This window comes from Tasmannia lanceolata, unplaced genomic scaffold (genome assembly GCF_043159265.1).
Source record: "Tasmannia lanceolata isolate RefF3 unplaced genomic scaffold, GAP_Taslan_0.1 ptg000048l, whole genome shotgun sequence".
NCBI lineage: Eukaryota > Viridiplantae > Streptophyta > Magnoliopsida > Canellales > Winteraceae > Tasmannia > Tasmannia lanceolata.
Window position 1 is genome coordinate 1,172,764 of NW_027518725.1, and position 24,013 is coordinate 1,196,776.

General features: G+C 40.3%; 2 protein-coding genes across 4 annotated transcripts; one reads left to right on the forward strand and one right to left on the reverse strand.

The window, feature by feature from the left end:
* Positions 1–271: 271 nt before the first annotated feature.
* On the forward strand, positions 272–23,018 carry LOC143864214 (uncharacterized). 3 transcript variants are annotated; one of them, XM_077375104.1, is made up of 4 exons: positions 276–507; positions 609–674; positions 20,631–20,690; positions 22,806–23,018. In XM_077375104.1, the coding sequence occupies exons 1-3, from the start codon at positions 463–465 to the stop codon at positions 20,676–20,678; spliced, it is 159 nt and encodes a 52-aa protein (XP_077231219.1). In that variant the 5' UTR covers positions 276–462; the 3' UTR covers positions 20,679–20,690; positions 22,806–23,018. The 3 variants fall into 3 exon arrangements, with proteins under 3 accessions (XP_077231220.1, XP_077231219.1, XP_077231218.1); XM_077375105.1 differs by lacking the exons at positions 20,631–20,690; positions 22,806–23,018 and adding an exon at positions 5,459–5,679 and having other exon boundaries at positions 272–507; XM_077375103.1 differs by lacking the exon at positions 22,806–23,018 and having other exon boundaries at positions 279–507; positions 20,631–20,831.
* LOC143864200 (glutamate receptor 2.9-like) lies at positions 7,079–19,241 on the reverse strand. Its single transcript, XM_077375086.1, has 6 exons — positions 18,883–19,241; positions 17,495–17,720; positions 16,065–17,082; positions 10,234–10,546; positions 8,566–8,960; positions 7,079–7,815 (listed from the first exon to the last, which is right to left on the reverse strand). Exons 1-6 carry the CDS (start codon positions 19,163–19,165, stop codon positions 7,333–7,335), a joined length of 2,718 nt encoding a protein of 905 aa, XP_077231201.1. The 5' UTR covers positions 19,166–19,241; the 3' UTR covers positions 7,079–7,332.
* Positions 23,019–24,013: the final 995 nt, after the last annotated feature.

Consider the following 24,013-nt stretch of genomic DNA (forward strand, 5'->3'; position numbering starts at 1 on the left):
CGAGCTCGGTAAGGCTCGCGAGCCTGGCCGAGCCGAGCTGAGCCCGAGCCTCACTTGTGAGCTTAACGAGCCGAGCTGAGCCTGGCCAAGCTTGGCTTGTTTACGCCCCTATTGGTCACAAATTGATGGCACGGCACGATTTGCAAAATTCACTCAAAGGTGGTGACTCTATTTGCAAATTGTGAAATTACAAGACCGTTTTTGCAAATAAAGCAAAGTAGAGGGCTTCTTTTGCAAAAACCCCAAAAACAAAACACGCGGACTGTGAGAGAGAGAGAGAGAGAGAGAGATCAGGGTAAGAGGGGAGCGTGCATGTAATGCAAAGGGGTGAAAATATCATCTAGTCAATGGTCAATAGTAAAGTGAGGAGTGGCATTATCAAAGCAAGGGAGTGTACATTAACGAGTTTTGGAGGGTTAGGTCATCATTTCCTCTCACGCCAATCCAAAATCAAGAGCTTCCATGGCGCCTCCCGGCCCTTACTCCGGCTCCAGCACTCTAGCTCTCGTAAACCCTTTTTTTTTTTCCTCTCTTTTTCTACAAGTTTTCTCCTCTCATCTTTCATCAGAATCTCTTTTAATTAAAGCTTTATCTTTTCCCCTTTTTAGGTTGCTCGTACTTCGGCTTTCACATTCGGCCTTGTTTACGGTAGCCTTAAGCTCAAGTATCTCAAGGTATTAAATCCCTGATCCATCTCTTTGTATTCTTTTTTTAATATGAAAGCATGATTTTTAAAATTTACCTCTATCAGATCTGATGATTTTGATTCAATTTGAGGTCTTGATTTGATTTGATTTGATTTGATTAGAGTAGATGGAATTTCATATATTCTTTATTTTTTATACGAGTATCTAGGGTTTTTAGATCTCGATCTAGGTTTTAGCTAAGCTTCAGCATGAAGTTCAAGTATTTCAAGGTAGGCGATCCGAGATCCATCCATCTCTTTGTATTCTTGTTTGAATATGAAGGCCTGATTTTTAAAATTTAGCTCGATCAGATCAAATGAGTTCCAATTTGGAGTCTTGATTTCTCTCCTTCTTCATTTTGTAGATATGTTTGTCGCTAGGGTTTTTAGAGTCTGCTGATCTTGATTTGATTACATGGAATTTCATATATTCTCTACTTTTGATACGAGTGTCTAGGGTTTAGATCTTGATCTAGGTTCTAGCTAAGCAACAGTATGTATCTGCTTTAGCTTCATAACCTGATGCTTATGCGGTTAAGAGGAAGGGGATTTTGTCTAATGTGATAAGCTGGATCGAGCGTGGCGAGACTTGTGAAGATTAGGGGCATTTTTTTTTTTTTTTTGAAATGGTAGAATGATTTCATTAGATTAGGGGCAGTTTTTTTGAAGAACGTGATTAGAAAATATGATGCTAATTATGACTAGAAGGAGCAAATTTTCTTTTCTTCCTTTGTTTCTTGGTATCCCTTGATTGAATTTAAAAAAAAAAAAAAAAAAAAAAAAAAATCCCTTGACAATTGAAAACTCGTGGAGAAAGTTCACTAGTTTCCCAATTATCTAGTTACTAAGTAGGATATCCAAAATATGTTGTTTTTATCAACTTGATGCAACTACGATTCAATCACTCATTCACTGGTAAATATCTTAATGAAATGATATTTTGAAATAGAACTAGAAATAAGAAAGCGATAAAATTAGATATATGTAGGATGGGTCGCTTGTAGGGTTGTCAATTTTAGCTTGGGCACGGAAGCTCGCTCGGGCTCGGCTCGAATCCTTAACGAGCCGAGCCGGCTGGCCAGGCTCGTTAAGCTTAACGAGCCGAGCCCGAGTTAGGCCAGGCTCGGCTTGGCTCGGCTTCTTAAGGCTCGTTAAGAAAATCCGTATAAAAGAATAGTTCTAAATATAATATAAATATAATACAGTAGGAAACAGCTGGAGGCATAATCATCATGAGGTTGGTGTTGTCATAACTTTTTTCCGTAATTGTCATAACTTCCTACCTTTTGTTGGTATTTTTTTGATAATTGTCATAACTTTCTACCTTTTGTTGGTAATTTTTCATTTAAAACTTTATACCTTCAGCTATTTTACTTTTTTCGTAATGATTACTTTTTTTTATTATTTTTGCTTTTGCTAGCCACCTATCGCATGTGCGAATCTCTATACCAAGGATGGTCACATGCCCGAGAAGTGGCATAGGAGAAGTTTGCTAACAAATTCCTATAAAAAAAAGAAAAAAGGAAATGTTATCAACTATTGTTTTCTTTTTAATATAACCAAGCTCGATAAGGCTCGCGAGCCTAGCCGAGCTTGACCGAGCCGAGCCGAGCCTGGTTCGAGCCCGAGCCGAGCCCGAGCCTAACCTTTGAGCTTAACTAGCCGAGCCGAGCCTGGCCAAGCTAGGCTCGGCTCGGCTCGTTTACACCCCTAGTCGCTTGGATCTGGCCAGCTGAGTAGCAGATGGTCACGATGCTCCCTCATTGCTTTTAATTGTGCCTTGATGACCAGCCCTATTTTGGATATTGAACTTTGTGCTATTAAGTGTGAGTTAGAGTTGGTGATCGAGCTCAAATTAGACTTTGCATAAACTGATTCAGATTCATTTGAAATGGTTCAATGCATTTTGAGGAACTTTCCTTGTTTATCAGAGGGAAAAAAGAGTCCTCAGCTAGATATTTGGCATGCACAGGCAAGGTGATGGGTGATTTCTCACACTTGGAAGGAGGCAAATAGGGTGGCATATTTTTCGCCTTTGGAAAAAGATTTACAATTGGGCCATGCAATCCCAAGTCATAATTGGTAATTTTGTGTTTGGACTTTGGATAAGATTTTGGAAAATTGACTTTGATTCTTAGAATTGACTCTTACAGAATCAGCTCTTTGAAAAATTGTCGTTTGGTTAACACCATTTCATTATATATTTTGGAGTCGCAAAATGCATTATGCAGCCAACAATTCATTCTGACTAGGGGTGTAAACGAGCCGAGCCGAGCTTGGCCAGGCTCGGCTCGGCTCGTTAAGCTCAAAGGATAGGCTCGGGCTCAGCTCGGGCTCGAACCAGGCTCGGCTCGGCTCGGTCAGGCTCGGCTAGGCTCGCGAGCCTTATCGAGCTTGGTTATATTAAAAAGAAAACAATAGTTGATAACATTTTCTTGTTTTCTTTTTTTTATAGGAATTTGCTAGCAAACTTCTCCTATGCCACTTCTAGGGCATGTGACCATCCTTGGTGCAGAGATTCGCACATGCGAAAGGTGGCTAGCAAAAGCAAAAATAATAAAAAAAAAGTAATCATTACGAAAAAGTAAAATAGTTGAAGGTATAAAGTTTTAAATGAAAAATTACCAACAAAAGGTAGAAAGTTATGACAACTATAAAAAAAATACCAACAAAAGGTAGGAAGTTATGACAATTACGGAAAAAAGTTATGACAACACCAACCTCATGATGATTATGCCTCCAGTTGTTTCCTACTGTATTATATTTATATTATATTTATGACTGTTATTTTATACGGGTTTTCTTAACGAGCCTTAAGAAGCCGAGCCGAGCTTGGCCTAACTCGGGCTCGGCTCGTTAAGCTTAACGAGCCTGGCCAACCGGCTCGGCTTGGCTCGTTAAGGATTCGAGCCGAACTCGAGCCGAGCCCGAGCTAAAATTGACACCCCTAATTTTGACCAATCAAATGACCAAAATCTATGTTACGTTGATATAGGTGTTGAGATCCTCGAAGTTCCAAAATCTGAGGATACAAATACGACTAAGATCTAATATATGAGTGTGAGATATGGGTAAGGATCCTTTGGGGCCTGTTTGGTTGGCAAGAAAGTGGTAGAAACTAATGGAAAGGAAAACATTTTCCAAGTTTTCGCCACTTTCCTATGTCTGTGCATAGGAAAGGTTTTCCATGGTGTAAATACCTATTCATCTGGAAAGGAGAATACTCATGCTCCATCTAAAAACCTCGAATGCGGCTTTCCTTTCCGTTTGGGAAGAGATGTTGAGCAACATCTGCACACGTGGGGTTCATTGGTTTTTGATAATTTGTTTACAACTTGTTACATTATATGTGGGCCTCATTGGGTTTTTACCGTTGGACCCATCATCTTATCCCCACTAATGCACTTATGATTTTTGTTTCGGTAGAGCATTTCAATTTCGGTATTGGTTTCGGTGGGGATGGAAACGGAAGCATTTCTATCATTTTGTGTCGGTTTTGGTGGAAATTTAAAACCATGCGTCTGACCCAGCATTAAAGATATAATCGGAGATGGGGTTGATTCAGGTTTAAAAATATGATCTATTTATAAGGGTTTGATTTAGGCTTCCATGGTCATAAACAGAAACAAGAGATTCTAAAAAATACCATGTGTAGTTCTGGTTGATTGAAAAACTGCTTGTCTTGAAAAGATACAGCAGTGAGACATTATTCCCTTCCACCAAGAGGGTTTAGAGTTAGAATGACGAGACAATGGCGTAGCCATTTTCACCCATGACAGTGGTAGAGAGGATTCAGTCTACTTCAACTTTTACTTCAACTTTTACGTCTGTTCTCTTGGCAAAGCGGCCTTTGATTCAGGGTCTGGTTTCAGCTTACATCTTTCTTGGGGCATAGCTTATCGTCATCCCAAATTTCCTTGTTTTCCTCTTCTCTTTAAAAAAAAAAAAAAAGGATTTCCTCCTCTCTGTATACGAGAAATGAGGCTTTGCTATCCATGGGAGTGAATTAAAGTGGATTATGAAGAGGGCCCGAAATGAGGTCAATAGTTCCCTTGTAAGGATTAGTGTACGAGCTCGAGATATCAATCATGGTTGCATGTGGTACTACATTGTCTTCCATGGATGATATAGAAACCTATACTGATCGCAAAATTACCGATCTAGCTCTATAGATTTGGAGATGGTAACACAAGCAACAGATTAATTGCTATTTCAAATTGTTAATTTTTTTGAATGATTATAGCATTAATAAAACAACAGAAACAAGCAGACTGAGGGGGGTCTCGATAGAAAAAAGAAGCAACTAGCCAAAACCAAACAAAAGGGAAATCCATAAGAGCAACAACGGTTCTTAGGGGAAGATAATCAAAAGTCATAATCTCGTTTCTGTCAACACCAGAACAAGCAAGCCGATTAACTTTCCAATTTTCTGATCGCTAGACGTTCTGAATCTTAATGTTGTGATCCTCAATTAAATTACGCATCTCCTCAATGATAAGAGCATATGTGAATCTCCACGAACAATGTATTTGACACATCAAACAACATTGAAAGAATCACTCTCAATGATTGATTTGCCATTTGATACTATAATTTTGAGATCAGAGCTCGTCCACCCTCCGAAACATTTATAAGCAAGGACACGAATGCGTTTATTTATTTTTTCAGAACCCAGTTTGAAAATTTGTTATCTGTCCTCATGTATACTGTGTAAGCAGGATTTTGTTCATGTTCCATAAAGTGGTACTAAACACTTTTGTTTTCTTTTCACAGGCAAAAGAGAAGTCTCATAAAAAGGCAGAGGCGAAGGCTCATCATTAAGGGAGAGATAATGTGGGTCTCGATTTCTTGGTTCCAGTCTTTAACCCAGACATTTAGTGTGCTTTTTATTTTCTAGTTAAAGCACAAGTAGAGACAGTTATACATACTCTCTGCTTACAGAGCTCAAATTAGTATTCCATTGAAGTTTGTTTCCATGCCGAACCATTCTTTCACACAGGCTTTATCTCCATCCACCATATTTTGAGGTTTTTCTCCTCTTTGGTTAAGGAATAATCAATTGCTGTTTGGCCATTTTCTTGTGTGGTGTTCATGTAGTTTAACAGTGAACCTCGCCAAGTGATCTATGGAGGAAGAAAAGGATTGATTCCCTTTCTTTCATCGTAGATATCAACTTTCATCCGAGAGCTAAGATTTTCTGTCCACACTCATAGCAATTGTGGGAGTTCCTAGTGCATTATCTCAGGTGTAATCCCAAGCATTTCCTTTTAATTGGTTGTTTCATACGGAGAGCCTCCTAATAGCCCGATCAAGGAAAGACATTTCATTTTTTCATTTATCACCATTCATCACCCTTGGCATGCCTTGCTTTTGGTCAATGAAATATATGTAAGACCTTTCACCATGGTACAGAGAGATCGTCTGCCTCTTTCTCCTAATAATTCATACCCCAATTTAGATTTTCTGATGAGGATATTTTCTTCTCTTCTATGATATTCCCCATTTCGATGGAGGATTCATCATTTGTCTTACTAGACTATACTATGGAAGTGGGTTCATACTTCATACATCTAGTCATTAGAGTTTGGGCAGTGATAAATGGACTCCCAAATATCTTCAATCGACCCCCCATGTGTCTTTCTCTCTCCTCGAGGAGAGAGAAAGACACATGGGGAGTCGATTTAAGATATTTGGGAATCGATTTAACACTCCCCTATATTTTTTGTAGAAAAATAATTATTTACATTTAAAAAGTAATGAGACGAGATCATGCATGTTTTTTTTTTAAATGGCAAAGAATTGAACTAATGAAGAAAAAAAGGGGGAGACCTCAGTGATCGGTAGGATGTAGAAAATACAAAGAAGAAAAAATTGGGAAAAAAAGGAAAAACAACACCCAACACAAGTCAAGGGGAAAGAAAGTCGAAGACTTCCAAGTCGGCCATAGACACCCCTTCCCGAGCTAGGGTTTCAGCTTCACTATTAGCCTATCTCCTCACATGATGAAATGAGGTGGAAAATCCCGCCACTATATCCAATATCTCATCATCAATCTACTGATTAAACCTCCAAGGATGTGCCTCAGTTCCCTTCAACCACCTTATCACATTCATAGAGTCACCTTCTACAATGACCTTGTCCAAAAGCTCATGATTGATCAACTTGCTTCCTTGGTGCACCGCTCTAATTACTGGAATCGTCGATTAGATGTCCCATGTTAGTAGAGATCACTCTTTGAACCTATCTAGTTTGCTGCCTACGTTTTGCGTCTGAGTAATCAGTTTCTAATTCTAGATTTAATATAAAAAATCTTATTAATTTTAGTAAATACCAATTTACCAAATAGGGTAAAACTGGCGCTAACACCTTTCAATTTTGTAACCCGATCATGAATACATTGCGAAATTATAATCCATAGTTTCATAGTTTGGGTCTTAGGCCCTCACAAGTTGGCGACTCTTTATCAAATACCTGAGAAGTAAGAATTTCTGTAACTTTAGCAAAATGAGATTCAACATTGATGGCCCTCATTATTCATACTTCAGCCTTACCCATATGAAAAAAGAAAAATAAATATGAATTTTGACCACAATGTTTATAGTGGGTGACCTTCAGCTTTTCTACATTTAAGGTGCTATTTGAAGCTCCTAAGGAGTTTGTGTTTCAACATTGATGGCTAGACTTTGAGGGTGCTCTGAAGTGTTGTGTTCGCCGGAAAACTCCGTGCTAATAGAACTCCATTCTTCAGTGTCTTCTGTTGATGATGTTGAAGCTGTCTCTCTAAGTGGAAGTTGCCCATTGCTCCAGTATTTTACTAGTGTTAGCGTCCGTTTCCACACGCTATCATTCAATGGAGAGGCATTTCTACCATTATCTACATGGAGGCGTCGTATTTTATTGAATAACTGAGCGAGGAAGAGCAGAAGGACAATGGTAGAAATGGCCCCTGTAATAAGGAAGAGCCCCCAGAAGTTGCTGAGGCTTAGGCTCTCGGTGCTAACTTCGGTCGTCGAACATTTGGAGAAAGAGGAGAGCAAGTTGTTTTCTAGTTGTCTTATTTTTCCATTCTCTAATAGTTCTAAGATTGCAGTAGAAATGTCAGTGGCTAGTGGAGAACCCTGTTGGAATACCTGCCAATTCAAGGAAGAGAAAGCTTAGCTGCTTCATGTAGATGCATGAGGAATGTAATCATTTTATAAAGTGGAATAGTCCAGAGAATAGAATTCATATATACTAGATCATCAACTGATAGTTTAATTTAAGATTTTGAGATTGTTAAAGTATAAAAGATAAATAACGCCTTTCTCCAACAGCTTAAGCTTTTGGAGAAGTTGGTAAGTTAACAGAGATGAAGAGGAGAAGTTGGTAAGTTAACAGAGACGAAGACGATATGAGGAGCAAAAGGGAGACAAGGAGAGAATATGGGTGCAAGTTTTCAAATCAAAACAAGTTGTTCACTGAGGGACGGTGTGGAGATTTTTCACATTTGTAAACCTAGATTTGATTTTTCGTCCCCAGTAAATGTTTCAAAATGATTCTTATCAAATGATTTTAACCATGTATCCAATAGTTAGCATCCAGACAGGCAATTAAAAGTTAAAACAGAAAAAGCGCCTTCTCTATTTTAACTGCAAAGTTTTGGGCCAAAGATGGGTAACTAGGATTGATCAATCATTGTGATTTTCACAGCATAACATGTGTAATCGGTAACTAGGCTGCCATCATGTGGATCATGACACGATCCACATGATGGATGGTCCAGATCATGTTCCCCACCATGCTTCAATACAAATATTTGTGTTGTGATATGGTACATAATAGTTCTTCTTGATGTTCTAGCGATCGATAAATTCAATATTCATTAGGAGAAGGGTACTTACAAAGCCGAATCCTCCTAAACTGTAGGTTGGGCCAGTCATGGTAAATCCTTTGCAGTACTTGGCAAGGAAAACCTTGAGATATGGGATCTCCAGAAATGCGGCCGCGATCTTTCCGCTTCGGAGCTCTTCTGGATAATCGTCGGCAGATGATATCTTCTTGATGTTTTTTGAGGAGAATTGTAGAACATCTTCCAAGTATTTCTGGACTAATCCACCGGCGCATCCAACCATTGCATTGTTCCTCCTTAACGACTCGATGTCATCGACGGTCGGTTGCAGTCGTTGGACTGTAAGCATGGATGTTAGACTGGCCGTGTAGCTTGAAGTCAATATCAAGACCACGAATAGCCACACCACGATCACTACTCGAGAGAAGTTGCTACGGAGTCTCTCCCCTAATGATACGATGAAGAAGAAGAAAAGGATGAGAATTTTTAAATTGTTAAATTTTCTTTCTAATGAAAATAACAAAAGAATGTTTATGATTCTAATGCGAAAGAGGATTATTTTCCTGAGGTTGGACCTGTAGCTCAATTGGTTGAGGCGAGAATTTATATAGACACAATTAAGGGAGAAAAAAGAATTTATATAGACTGTCGTGCATGCACATGCAGCCCAAAAATACAATGGGCCCACATTGTTTGGGTGATCTAAAAACATTCATTTGTTGGGCCCTGACGTAGATAGGGTGTGCCCAGAAAATCTTCTCCATCGGATGATCCTAATCCTCTGATCCGTCGAGGTTTCTATATTCTGTCATCCAGTTTAAACCTCCAAAAATCATAGGTTAGGATATCCTATGGAGAAGATTTTTCTAGGTACACCCTATATACATAGGGCCAAACAAATGAATGCTTTGGATCACCCACACCCCTCACACACACACACAACCAATTTTGGGGTCATGTGCACGTACGAACGCCCACCATATGATTTCTCTTGTATCTCAACCTTGAGGTGGTAGGTTTTGGGGAATGTACTCACTAAGTGGTCATTCTCAAGGCCAATTGGAATAAAGGATTCAAATGAGGCCGAAGTGAGGCAATTCTTGAGGGTAGAATACTGATAACAAGTAGAGAGACGGATAACCTCGTAGTGGAAGATAACTCCATCAACGTTATCAAATGGTTGGAAGGTAGATCTCTCCGTCCATGGAGATTTTCAGAGTTCTTTGATGAGATCAAGGACTGGTTGGAGGGCCACTAAGTTAGCTTTCATCATGTTAGAAGGGCGGCAAACAGAGAGGTGAATCATTTAGCTCGCGATGGAGCGTCTAGAGTGAGATTAGAGATTTTTTATTTTCCCCCCCTTGATAATATGGAACCCGCTCGCAAACGGGACAGCCCCGCCTAGTGTAAAAGAGTAGTCATAAATGAGAAATTACATGATGAGCGGGCATGCACAAACTCGTATTCATCATCCCATCCTTGATATTTGAGAAGCTGTTGTTGGATCGTTGGATCAAATATCAAGGGTGATACTTCCATTGTACCACCTTTACGTGTTTGTACGCCCATTCATCATATAATTTCTCATCATAAATACACTAGAGGGGGCTGTCCCAAGTCCAAAAAGGGGGGAATATACCACTTCCCCCCCTTTTTTTACTACACTTACCATATAAAAACTCATAATAATTTCAGTCAAATTCCAGGTGATAATACATACTGTGTGCAAAGAAGAGAGTGGAGAAGGTGAACCAGAGCATGGTACCAAGTTGGCTCCGCCATGGCCCCCGAAAATCAGGGTTCTGTCTGTGCTCCAAGAACCACACGACGAACCCCGTGTACACAAAGATGACACCCGTCACCGCCCACATGGGCTTCGTGAATGGTCTCATGAACAACCATGCCTTCCGCGAACCTTCCTCCTTAACTGTGACCAGCATCGAGATCCCTGACTCGATGTATGGCTGAGTGAATTCAACGTATCGAGAGCGTTTGGCTAGGATCGTAAAGTCGCCCGCCAAGGCATCAAAAGTCTGCCAAAAGTTTGTCATTTTTAGGGTTAAAAACACATAATATAAATTTGTATTATTGACAATTTCAGTCCGATGAGACGCGGCATCGGGAAATAATTTTTGGAAAATGTTTTTTTAGTAATTAAATATGACAATTGTACGGTTCAACTAGACTTCGATAATGTGTGACAAGAATGATGTCTCATTAAACGATATGCTATTATAGTTAGAGAAATTATATGATGAAGGGGCGTGTTTACGTAAAGGTGGTACGATGGAAGTACCACGCTTGATATTAGATCCAATAGCAGCCTTTCAAAAAGTGAGCTGCTGTTGGATCAATTATCAAGGATGGGATGATGAGTGCGTGTTTGTACGCTCTTTCATCGTATAATTTCTCTACTATAGTATATGGAGAGAGAGAGAGAGAGAGAGAGAGAGAGAGAGAGAGAGAGAGAGAGAGAGAGAGAGCATAAGCGTAGGGAAATTCCCAAGGCTATGTTTGGATGCGGGACATTGGTTCGGTGAGAAGCGGAATAAGACATCAAAGGGGAGGAGACAAGCATTGCATTTGTCCAGAATTACCTCTCGAAGAATAGTGAGATAAACTTATAGTTGTGTTTGGTTGCGTGGCATAGACTCGAAGAGTAGTAAAAAAAGTTGAGGTGTTATTACCAATATGTACATATATATATATATATATATATATATATATATGTATATATATGAGAAAAGTGTTCCCGAGCAGTTGCGCAGGGAGCTCCCTGCGCTTAAGTGGCTTAAAAGGCCACCTGTTAGTCACTTTTTGTAGACCCCGCAAAGGTGGACCTACTATACAAACCAACCGGTGGCTTTTTAAGCCACTTAAGCGCAGGGAAGCTCCCTGCACAGCTGCACAGGAACACTTTCCTCATATATATATATATATATATATATATATATATATATATAAGGAAATGTTATCAGCACTACTGTATTTTGATGAGGCCACTCCTCACTTTATTAAAAGTACGGTATTGGCCCACACCATAGGATGATCGAAACCGTCCATTAGATGGGCCACAGCCTAAATAGGTTGTGCCCCAAAAATCATCTCCATAGGTCGATCGTAACCCTCTGATCTGAATGTTAGAGGCTTGGTCCTAACCCTCCATAGATCGGAGGGTTAGGATCGACCTATCGAAATGATTTTTCGGGCACAACCTATTTAGGCTGTGGCCCATCTAATGGACAGTTTCGATCATCCTATGGTGTGGGCCATACCGTACTTTTAATAAAGTGAGGAGTGCCCTCATCAAAATACAGTAGTGCAGATAAAATTTCCCTATATATATATATATAAATATATAGATAGATAGAGAGAGAGAGAGAGAGAGAGAGAGAGAGAGAGAGAGAGAGAGGAAAGTGAAGCTACACCGCCGGCTTAAAATACAATGGGCCCACATTGTTTTGGTGATCCTAAGAATTCATTTGATTGGCCCTCACATAGATAGGGTGTCCACCAAAAATCAGCTCCATAGGATCATCCCAACCCTATGATTTGTGGAGGAAAAAATGAACGTGTAAAAACCTTCACAAATTTGTCCATTTTTGCCTCCACAGTTTGAAGGGTTCGGATGATCCTATGGAGCTGATTTTTGGTGGACACCCTATCTATGTGAGGGCCAATCAAATGAATGGTTTGGATCACCAAGACAATGTGGGCCCATTGTATTTTAAGCCGACGGTGTAGCTAAGTTAGCTACACCGGCGGTGTAGCTTCACTTTCCTCATATATATATATATATATATATATATATATATATATATATATAGAGAGAGAGAGAGAGAGAGAGAGAGAGAGAGAGAGAGAGAGAGAGAGAGAGAGAGAGAGAGGCACATTTCTAACATTTCTCAAACCAAAATTCCCTATTTTCGGTAGAATTTGGTTTAAAAGTGGGAAAGAGATGAGATGAATGCCATATGGGTAGACAAGCAATGATTATGTCAGAAACATGTTCGACGAGTCTCGTGGAATTTCAGTGCAATATAGGCAATCAAACGAGGAATTGGTTGTACTCTTTCAAAATTCCAATAGATGTTGAGTGTTTGTGCAACAAAATGAACCAACCCTATATGAGAATTTCTTTAGTAGGTAATTGGAACGGACAAGAATCACCTTAAGCAAATGATATTGCCATAGGCATTCCAGCATTTCCACCCCCTTTCGGTTTCCTTCTCCTAAAAATTTCAACTTATAAGTGAACGACAAACAAAAATTGTGGAAATTAGGGTTGCAACTAGTGTGGGGTTTTCAAGAACCCTACCTTGCTTGAGAAAATATCATGGGTTGGGTCAGGATTTTTATCGGAAAGTCCAAGATTCATAAACCTGACCCTACCTGAAATAATTTCCCAGGTCAAGTAGGCTCTGGTCAGTTCATTTTTCATCTGTACTAATTCTACGTTTCGAATATGTGGCATGAATGATATGCCAATAAGTGATAGTCCAAGGTATAATTCAACTAACAGATCAAGCTTTAGAAATGCTTTTGCTATGAAGAGAGCTTTCATGGAACTAACGGATTGGACTTTGGAGTTTGGTGGAATGAAGGAGATTAAAGAAGTTTGATGGAACATGAATGTTTGCCAAGAGGTGGCATCTTATTTGAGTCGCGCAACAAAGGCGCGATGGCATGGAAAGAATTTGTCCCATCAGTGTTGGAGTAAGCATTGGTCAATGGATTTGCTTGAAGCTTAATCAATGAAAGAGCAGCAACCGTCAGTATGAATGGGTTGGCGTGTTCCAACAACCCATTGATGTGGGAGATCGGAAGTGGCAGAAGGGAAGTTGGACATGATCCGTTGCCATGTTGGCTGAACAGATGATGGGTTATCAGATGGCCCGAGGGCTTGTAATGATAGAGGGTTGGCTTGCTGGCAGAGGCCTTCCCCAAGAGATGAGGTTTTGAACGTGTCAGTCCCTGAGAACTTTACAGAGGTGAATTTGCTTACTCAGTGTGATGACATAACCAGTTTGACGGACTAACAGTATGCTCTTTGGGGTGAAGATGAGGTACCGAGGAACCACGGTCAAGGTATCCGATCCACTATGAAAGGAAGAGAGTGGAGCGCATGGGAAGGAGGGATGTGATACTTGGAACCAAGTTTGCAGGGTGAAGGCGTTTGCGACCTCGAAGGACTGAAGGGGCATACTCGGGGTGAAGAGCTAGGCATTGACTGAAGTACTTGGATGGCAGTTCACAATCGGGAAATTGAACAGGAGAGATGCTCATGTCATAAAGACCTTGGTGCGGGTACCAGGGCTGCTTAGATCGACGACAGGTTTGTTGCGTTGGTATGGGACAGTGTAGTGATCTTAGATGGTATGTGGGCAGACTGTGTTGGTGTGGGACAACATGGTGTGTTTGTGTGTTTCTTGTTACTTTGGAATTTCAGTGTTGAAGAAGACCGAAAGGGCAGTTCAATCTGAATGATGGAGGATTTGGGTGGTTAGCAGTGTGAGTGTTGGCCGCGGGTACCCAAGGAGTCCATTGGTGGCATAAGGGTTGATAAGTCTGATGAAGTAAGTTGCTTTGAGCGAAGAATGCAAGACTAAGCGTTGCGATGAGAGGTCCCAATGTAAGCGGGACTGATGTGCTGGTCCCTTTGTTTGGGAATGCTGGTGGCTTCCCATGGTTTGTTTGCACTTTACTGGTGGCAAGTGCTGATCCCAGAAGGGGATGTTTGGTCTCAGGAGGAGGCGAGACTGTTGTGGTCGTCCTTTTGTTTGGGAATGCTGGTGGCTTCCCGTGGTTGGTTTGCACTTTGCTGGTTGCAAGTGCTGCACTTGGCCAAAAGTGAGGCAAGTGTTGTGCTTAAAGTGGTGGCACATTCAGGAAGAGACGAAAGGGTGCAAGTTGGCCGTTTCAGAAGACTGCTCCTAAAGGAAGCTCGGGTGCAGCTGAAGAGGAACTTGAGAGTTGATTGAGAGAAGGATTCAAGTCTGGTCGCTCTGCCCTTATGGAGTTTGGTGGAGTGCTTAGAACCATCATCAGTGTTTGTAGGGATATTCAGAAAACCTTCGCATAGTTTGATGGAGTCTGAGAAAACCATCGATATTAAGGGTAACTCAAGGAGATTTGATGAGGCAGTGGTTGGCAGAACTTGGGGCACAAGGATCTCAAGTCATTGCTATTGTGGAGCTGAGTTTCAAAGTGGGCTCAATGTTGAAGAGGGCGTTGACGTTATCAGGTGGGGGAGTGTCACGGGGAAACAGTTCAGCTTCCCAGTCCAGCTCTCTCGTTGCATCTTGGTGCTAACTCGCCTTGTATCGTTGCATCTGTGAAGTAGTTGCTAAGAGAACCTTCGATGGGCACTCCTGGTTGAGTGGGTTGGTTGGCCAAACTCTTTAGGTGGAGTTGGCCCCATGGCATGCTGACTCCTCCCCTGATAGGCCTAGCAGGTGTGGGCCGGAACCTCAGCAATTTGCTTATGGGTTGTAAGAGGATTTGCGTGAGGCACATAGTAGGGAATCATAATACAACTCATGTGTGCCCTAAGAGCTTTGGGTGCGGACTGTGAGTTTCCAAAGGGATGCTCTCGTTTCTTTAGTCAAGGTGCAGACTGCGAGCTTTGGGTACCGATTTATATTTAATAAATCAGTAGGGGTCCCCGTTAAACCCCAGCTTACCATAAAAAAAAGGATGGAGGCCAAAGATAATGCATGTTGGGTTGGGTTCCCACATGCATTGCGCATACAGACCGGTGCAGGGGCTCGCTATATCCTTTGCCTTCTAGACCGTGGTACGTCTTATGGGTAGGCTAATCTCTAGGTCTTCCATGAGTTCGTACCGGACGACCTCGGTTGCTCCCGCGAGGTTTACACCTTGCGGATTAGTCCAAGGGGCATCTTGCTTTTTGGATGATCAAACCTTCGTGCTTGGCTGATTGGGGTGTGGCACAATGCCTCATTCCTTAGCGGGCTTCGAATATCCAAATGGTCCCTCGATGTGGTCCAAGCTAAGTTCATAGTGTGCTTTGATAGTTGGTATCAGATGGGTATCAAGTGACAAATCAGGGCAGGTTGTGAATGCAAGAGCCTGTCAAGGAGCCGTGACAGAATTGGTGTCTGTGCTTGGCATAGTTGCAGCAAGTGGCAATGTTTGTGGCTATGGTTAGTTCATCTCAGTGTGAGTGGCAGATGGGTATCACAGCTCCAGTAAATTGTGAAACTAATAGTTTACTCCAAAAGCTTAAGCTTTTGGAGTAAACTGGTATTTTCACATGGTATTAGTGCAAATGCCAAGGTTCAAACCTCCCAGATAGCAAAAATCCACATGCAATGGGCAAAAACCCAAAAGAGGGATCACATGTGCCACGTGTAGGCTAACCTTAGAAAGAAGGGCCACGCGTGAGGGGGAGTGTTAAAGTATAAAAGATTAAATAATGCCTTCTCCAATAGCTTAAGCTTTTGGAGTAAAGTGGTAGTTTCACAATTTTTACATTGAAAGAAACGAAGCCTAAAAGGGAAGAAGCTGTATTAGAAATAGAATCATCACCTTGAAATAGACCTCTTTGACGAGATCACCGAATGTGCCATAGTAGGGTACGAATTCGTGAGGCAGATTGTAGGGTAAGGATTTCAAAGCCTCTTCAAAAATGTCGATGCTAAACCCCGAAACTGAACCATTCTCCACCTTAACAAAATGTTTGAAGGATGCGTTGCCGGGAACACCGATCCTCAGTGGTTTTGCATCCATCGCAACTACCCACCCTCTAGGGATCAAGGTTTCCCCCCCGGGCCACAGAACCTTCCCTTTCAATCTCCCTCCACCTCCCCCAATTGCACTCTTCGAAAAACCGAATTCCGAGGACCAGAATTCGAGTTCTCTATAGCTCTTTCCAAACACATTAATAATCTGAAAACTCATTGTACCCGCTAATTCCCTGTCTTTGAAATTGATTTTTCCACTCAATCCGCTGAAATTGCTTGATAAGATACCTTCTACTAACTCCTCACCCCCAGTTGAATTCCTCTCTATCGTCCGACCCACAGCCCAAATGGAATCATAAGCACGTAGAGCAAAGATTCCTGGGTTAGGATTCTCTTCTTCTTCTGAGTAGTCCAATTGGAATTTTCGTCGGAATCTGGTTTTAAAAACTCGAAATTCGTTACGGGTTTCTGAGAAGTAGGTCTTGACTCCCACAACACCTTGCATCGTTGAGATGACAGATGAGTTAAAGGAATCAAAGAGACTTGTGATACTGTCTGTAATAATCCATACGTAACCTTTTTCCATCATTCCTATTTGCTTCGCCCTGGCGAAGAGACTAGCGGCGAGCTCTAAGGATGAATGCAAAAGGATAAAGACTCTGCATTGCTTGCTCTTCAGCTTGTCCAGCTGTTCTAGAATAGAAATTCCTGGATCAGTTAAAGAGGCCAATGGGGGGAGAACCAATTGATTTTCGATCTCCGAATCCACACCTCGGAGGGCGTTAGAGAGAAGTGTAATGGCTCCGGTATCGCCTCCAAAGGTGCTGTCTTCATATATCGCTGTCACTCTCCGCCACCCATACCTGTTGATCAATAAAAGACTAAGTAACACCGACTCTAACCGCTTAAGCTTTTGGAGTAATTGGTTGTTTCGCATGGTATCAGAGCTAAAGGTTTATGTTCAAAACTCAACAACTCCTTTTTATTAAAAAGGGGATGATTTTTCCACACACGCCCTCTAGGATTATGTGCCCCCCTTTTAACGTGATTTTGATGTCAAAGGTGTTAAAGTCTGCCCACAATACATGTTAAAAAGGGGGCTCATTATCCTACAGTGGGCGTGGAAAAGATCATCTCCCTACTAAAATTCCATATGTTCGGCAAACCTAAAAGAGGAGCCACAAGTGAGGGGGAGTGTTGAAGTATAAAAGACTAATTAACACCAACTCGAACGGCTTAAGCTTTTGGAGTAATTAGTTGTTTCACAACACATACCTGCCTATGATGGCGGCAATGCAATCCATCTCAGCAAAATTATTTTTACTCATCAGAACTAAGAACGGCCATCTTGCCGCCATCAAAGGTGGGGTGATGGAAGCTGTTGTTATGGAGATAACTGCGACTTCTTCTCGGTTTCCTGCATCAGCCACAAGCACAGCTTCCTCCCATGATGCCATGCCCACGATCACTTGAGCTTGCTGGTTCTTGATGAGATCTTCCGCTGCATTCACAGTTGGAAAATTTCTTCACTAAAATATAGTACATGAGCACACATGACAATTAATAAATAAAGGGATTTTTACGGATTAGGCCCTTGCTTTGCAAAATTATTGCTAAACAATGGTCAAAGAATTCATATTTTCCAAAGGCTACAAATGTTGGCACCACCATGTTTTAATAATTGCACATACTCAATGTTGTACAAACTCAATGTTGGCACTACCATGTTTTAAAATGGAGTTGAAGAGAGAAGAAATAGGACAATTCGAGAAATGACTAGGACAGTGTTAAATGAAAATTAACTTCATAGATACTTTTGGCAGAACTTGCCAACACTGCTTGTTACATCATGAATAAGGTTCAGATTAGACCAATCCTAAAGAAAACACCCTATGAACTTTGGAATGATAAGAAATCCGACATTAGTTACTTGAAAATTTTTGGATGTAAGTATTTTATTTTGAACATTAAAGATAATTTGCACAAGTTTGATCCTAAATCTAATCAATGAATCTTTCTAGGATTTTCAACACATAGTAAGCCCATAGGGTGTGTAACAAAAGAACATTAGTTGTAAAAGAATCTATACATGAAGAAGAAGATACCACGATTGACCATAACAAACAAGAAGAAACTCCTAAAGAATCTCTAGGGACTAATAAACTTCGACAGCTATTGAGATAATAATAGACAAGATGAGTTTTTGCAATAATTAAAACATGGTAGTGTCAATATCAGTGACCTCGCCAAAAAGTTATACTATTAGACTAATTGCCAGTTTGCCACAACATCTCCTGAACAAAATGAATAATGATAAAGAAACCAAGTTGGGAAACAAACAAGAAACAGCAGAGGCCGTTTGAAAGGTATGTACACCAACTCACGGCTGCCTTATAATATCATTCATTTATTGGGTCCCAATGTAAATTGGCCCTACCCGCCCGTAAATCATCTCCACAGGATGATCCTAACCTTCCGATCTGTAGAGGTTTCTATATGGTGTAGTTTATCTACATAGGTGTAGTTCATCTACATACTAGAGGGTTAGGAATTTAGGATGATCCTGAAGACATCGGGGCCAACAACTGAATGATTTGGATCTTCGAACAAGATAAGTCTATCATATCACAATTAATGAATAAATATATCAATGGAAGAGTTACCAGCAGAGGCCGTTTGAAAGGGATTGCCGCCTGAGCTGCGTATGTGAAGCACTAATCTGGTAGTGGAAGAGGAGTTATTGAAGTCTTCAATTGCAATTTCCACGGCTGTCTTTTCCTCTCTTCCGATGCGTGAATCTGCATCAATGATGGCGCCAATGTTTGCTTGTAAGAACCCATTTTCGACTTGTGCTGTTATCTTTGCTCTATGCGAGAGGAGAAGTAAGAAGCAGATGAAGAAGGAAAGAGGCCTGGAAGTGAAGGAGTAGAGAAGAGAGTGTTGCATTTGGTCTGTAGAGAGAGGTGTGGTGGGGGGATAGATTAGTTCCCCTTTGGGACCACGGAGACAAGTGAAAAAAAGAAAAGAAAATTTTGGTAGGTGACAGTCAAATGGTCAAAGTCTTCATGTTCTAGGTCATTAAAACTGCGTGTCCATACGACGGACCTTTTCTTTCCCAGCTACCATTCAAAATCTTAGGAGAAAGATTAGGCAGAAAGTGACTTTTGGAGTCAATGGTAAAAAGATTTTTTCTTCGGGTGATTATGTTGGAAGTCTAAGCTTGACCACATGACTTTCTTGGAACTTATCACTTGCATAGAGCTTGCCATGCGCTCAGTGAATGTTCCTAGCTTGGAACTATGCTATTTTTTAACTATTACATTGGGAGCTTGCAGCATGGGCTTGACCACATTGGAAATCTCCTTTATGGGAGTTAATGGACTGGGAACTTAGTTTTTTTATTTTGGAATCGTGTAAGGCTTTTACTTTTCATTTGTTAGTGTGTTAGTGGTAGCTTAGGAAAGCCAAGTGTAGTTAAGAAAAGTCAATCTCGGATTTGGAAAGTAGGGTATATTTTGAGCTTTGTATCTTCTTTATTTGTAAGTCATTTTAGTGAAATTTGAAGTCTCTTGAGCAGTATAACAACTTGGGCTTCTTTCTTTGTGTGTTTGGCATCAAGAGAACCATTTTCCTAATGGATAGTGACCCGAACTCAGAAAGTAAGATCCGAAGAGCACAACGAAAAGGATCCAGGCGATAAGCGATCGATACGTGCGGTGGTCAAGACCGGTGGATCCGATCCTCAGTAGATCAATTAACACCCTTACCACATTTGAAGACTAGTTACTATATAAAATGTCATTACCTATATAGTAATTAGATTTTAGATCAATTGTCGCAAATTAATTGCTATTTCAAATTGTTAATTTTTTTGAATGATTATAGCATTAATAAAACAACAGAAAACAAGCAGACTGAGGGGGGTCTCGATAGAAAAAAGAAGCAACTAGCCAAAACCAAAGGGAAATCCATAAGAGCAACAACGGTTCTTAGGGGAAGAAATTCAAAAGTCATAATCTTGTTTCTGTCAACACCAGAACAAGCAAGCTGATTAACTTTCCAATTTTCTGATCGCCAGACGTTCTGAATCTTAATGTTGTGATCCTCAATTAAATCACGCATCTCCTCAATGATAAGAGCATATGTGAATCTCCACGAACAATGTATTTCACACATCAAACAACATTGAAAGAATCACTCTCAATGATTGGTTTGCCATTTGATACTATAATTTTGGGATCAGAGCTTGTCCACCCTCCCAAACATTTATAAGCAAGGACACGAATGCGTTTATTTAGTTTTTCAGAACCCAGTTTTAAAATTTGTTATCTGTCCTCATGTATACTGTGTAAGCAGGATTTTGTTCATGTTCCATAAAGTGGTACTAAACACTTTTGTTTTCTTTTCACAGGCAAAGGAGAAGTCTCATAAAAAGGCAGAGGCGAAGGCTCATCATTAAGGGAGAGATAATGTGGGTCTCGATTTCTTCGTTCCAGTCTTTAACCCAGACATTTAGTGTGCTTTTTATTTTCTAGTTAAAGCACAAGTAGAGACAGTTATACATACTCTCTGCTTACAGAGCTCAAATTAGTATTCCATTGAAGTTTGTCTCCATGCCGATCCATTCTTTCACACAGGCTTTATCTCCATCCACCATATTTTGAGGTTTTTCTCTTCTTTGGTTAAGGAATAATCAATTGCTGTTTGGCCATTTTCTTGTGTGGTGTCCATGTAGTTTAACAGTGAACCTCGCCAAGTGATCTATGGAGGAAGAAAAGGATTGATTCCCTTTCTTTCATCGTAGATATCAACTTTCATCCGAGGGCTAAGATTTTCTGTCCACCCTCATAGCAATTGTGGGAGTTGTTGGGTATATAATATAACCCATGTATGTTCTAATATAAGCCCAATAGGTAATGGATCAGGTGTAGTGGGCCCATTTGGGCTGGAGCCCATTAATCTCTCATAACCCTAGTGTATCTCTATATATAGGGGCTAGAGGCAACAAACTTGGTATTCCAAACTAGATACCTTGGGTGTAATGCTTTAAGCATCCTTGCTTAAACCCTAATTACTCTAACAATCTTAAAGCATTAGGAAAAACCCTAGCCGTTTTTCTCTATAGCTTTTCTCCTCCAAATCGTTTTAATCGTGGGTTTCATCTCCCACAGAAGGTTTCTTTTGGGAGTGGATCGTTATTTGAAGTGGGTTTCATCTCCCAGGAGTGGATCTCTGCAAACCACCGACCCTCGTTGGAATCAGTTGGCTTTTGGCCGTGGGTTTTTTCAATTTTGGACGTGTGGTTCGTCTCCCTCAACTAGCCGCCGGGCATCGACCATCGTAGCAGGGCTCGGCAAATCGTCCAGGCAAGCCTCGTTTTTTTTTTATTCACGGAGAGATTTCTGTGACTTCAGAACTCGTTCGTGGGTTTCTTCAAACCAGTTGGGTTTCTTGAATTACGTGGGTTTCTGTGACTTCAGAACTCGTTCGTGGGTTTCTTAAAACCTTCCTCTTCTCAGAGCAGATTCGCTCTCATGATAGAATCTGTAGTGCTCTGAAAGTTGAGAGTTTCTCCTCCACGATTGGAAGCCCCGCTCTCTCTCGTTCAACACAATTTCTGGTTTGGATCTCTTGGGTGGGGACCGACGACAGAGCAGTCGTAATTTTGGGTCCAAACCCATCTGCAATTTTTTTTCTAGCGTGGGTTTCTTCTACTATTCCCACCATGGTCGACACTTTACGAGGGAAGAGGAATTCGTTTTTTGACTAACACCATTGATTTTTGCTTGATTAAGTCTGCAACAAGATAGACTTGTATTGCTCTGTCATCTATGGAATTGGAACTTTATGCTTTAGCTTCTACAGGAGATGAAGCAGAGTGGATAAGAGATCTGATCCTGGACATTCAATTAACCCATTTAAATATTAACTCTTTAAGTTTGTTCTGTGATAATCAAGCTACAATTAATATTGTGAAAAACTCACTCTTTAATGGTAAGAGGAGACATGTCAGGCTGAAACATGCCACGCTGAATTATCTTCTAGAACAGGGTATTATCACTTTGGTTGATGTGAGATCAAAGGATAATATGGCCGATGCTCTTACGAAGGGATTGAACAAAGATCGAATATTCAAAACTGCGGGGGAGATGGGGTTAAAGACTGTGTAGACGTGTCTTAACCTACATTCATATTATTTTGAATTTTTTGAATCTCCCTATCTTGGCCAAGATAAGCACTTGATATGTTTCAATGATTGTTACAGTTATCTTTATGTCATTCCACATTTGATGACATGTCCTTCTTGGGAAATGTTGTTTCATTCCAAACTTGATGATACAACTTAACTCAATTTGGATATGATGCCTGTAACATTCCAAATGGAAACATGGAATGGTTCTTTGTAAAGAAACTATTTAGGTCTGGTTCTTGATTGAAACTTGACATTGATGCTTATTGATATTGATATTTATTTTTCAGCTATTATGAAATTGTACTAAGTTCTTTCTGTGGAACTAGATACTTTTAGTAAAATACACAAATGATTGGATTCATTTTAATGAAATTCATATTTGGTAATTTACAGGAATTAACGAAAATGGAGGAGATTGCCTCAATTTGGATCTTGATGAGGATGACTTACTTGATGAGTGAATCCTTATAGAGCAGTGTGAACTATTATTTTCTTTTCAGTTGATTAAATAGTTCACCTACATGTGAAACTGCTTATGTTTGAGTTTAGATTATTTCTAAAACTCTTGGTTATTCTTTAAAGTATTTTGTTTTAAGTTGGATTACAGATCTTTATTGATATGGTAATATGGATGATTCAATAATTTTGTTTGGACATCACATTAACTATTTATTGGATTGTGCTATATGTAGAACATATGAGGAGATTGTTGGGTATATAATATAACCCATGTATGTTCTAATATAAGCCCAATAGGTAATGGATCAGGTGTAGTGGGCCCATTTGGGCTGGAGCCCATTAACCTCTCATAACCCTAGTGTATCTCTATATATAGGGGCTGGAGGCAACAAACTTGGTATTCCAAACTAGATACCTTGGGTGTAATGCTTTAAGCATCCTTGCTTAAACCCTAATTACTCTAACAGGAGTTCTTAGTGCATTATCTCAGGTGTAATCCCAAGCATTTCCTTTTAATTGGTTGTTTCATACGGAGAGCCTCCCAATAGCCCGATCAAGGAAAGACATTTCATTTTTTAATTTATCACCATTCATCACCCATGGCATGCCTTGCTTTTGGTCAATGAAATATATGTAAGACCTTTCACCATGGTACAGAGAGATCGTCTGCCTCTTTCTCCTAATAATTCATACCCAAATTTAGATTTTCTGATGAGGCTATTTTCTTCTCTTCTATGATATTCCCCATTTCGATGGAGGATTCATCATTTGTCTTAGTAGACTATACTATGGAAGTGGGTTCATACTTCATACATCTAGTCATTAGAATTTGGGCAGTGATAAATGGACTCCCAAATATCTTCTCTCTCCTCTGGGTTAGAGAGAAAAAGTGGAGAGAGAAAGACAAATGGGGACTGATTTAAGATATTTGGGAATCGATTTATCACTCCCCTATATTTTTTGTTGAAAAATAATTATTTACATTTAAAAAGTAATGAGATGAGATCATTCATGGTTTTTTTTTAAATGGCAAAGAATTGAACTAATGAAGAAAAAAAGGGGGAGACCTCGGTGATCGGTAGGATGTAGAAAATACAAAGAAGAAAAAATTTGGAAAAAAAGGAAAAACAACACCCAACACA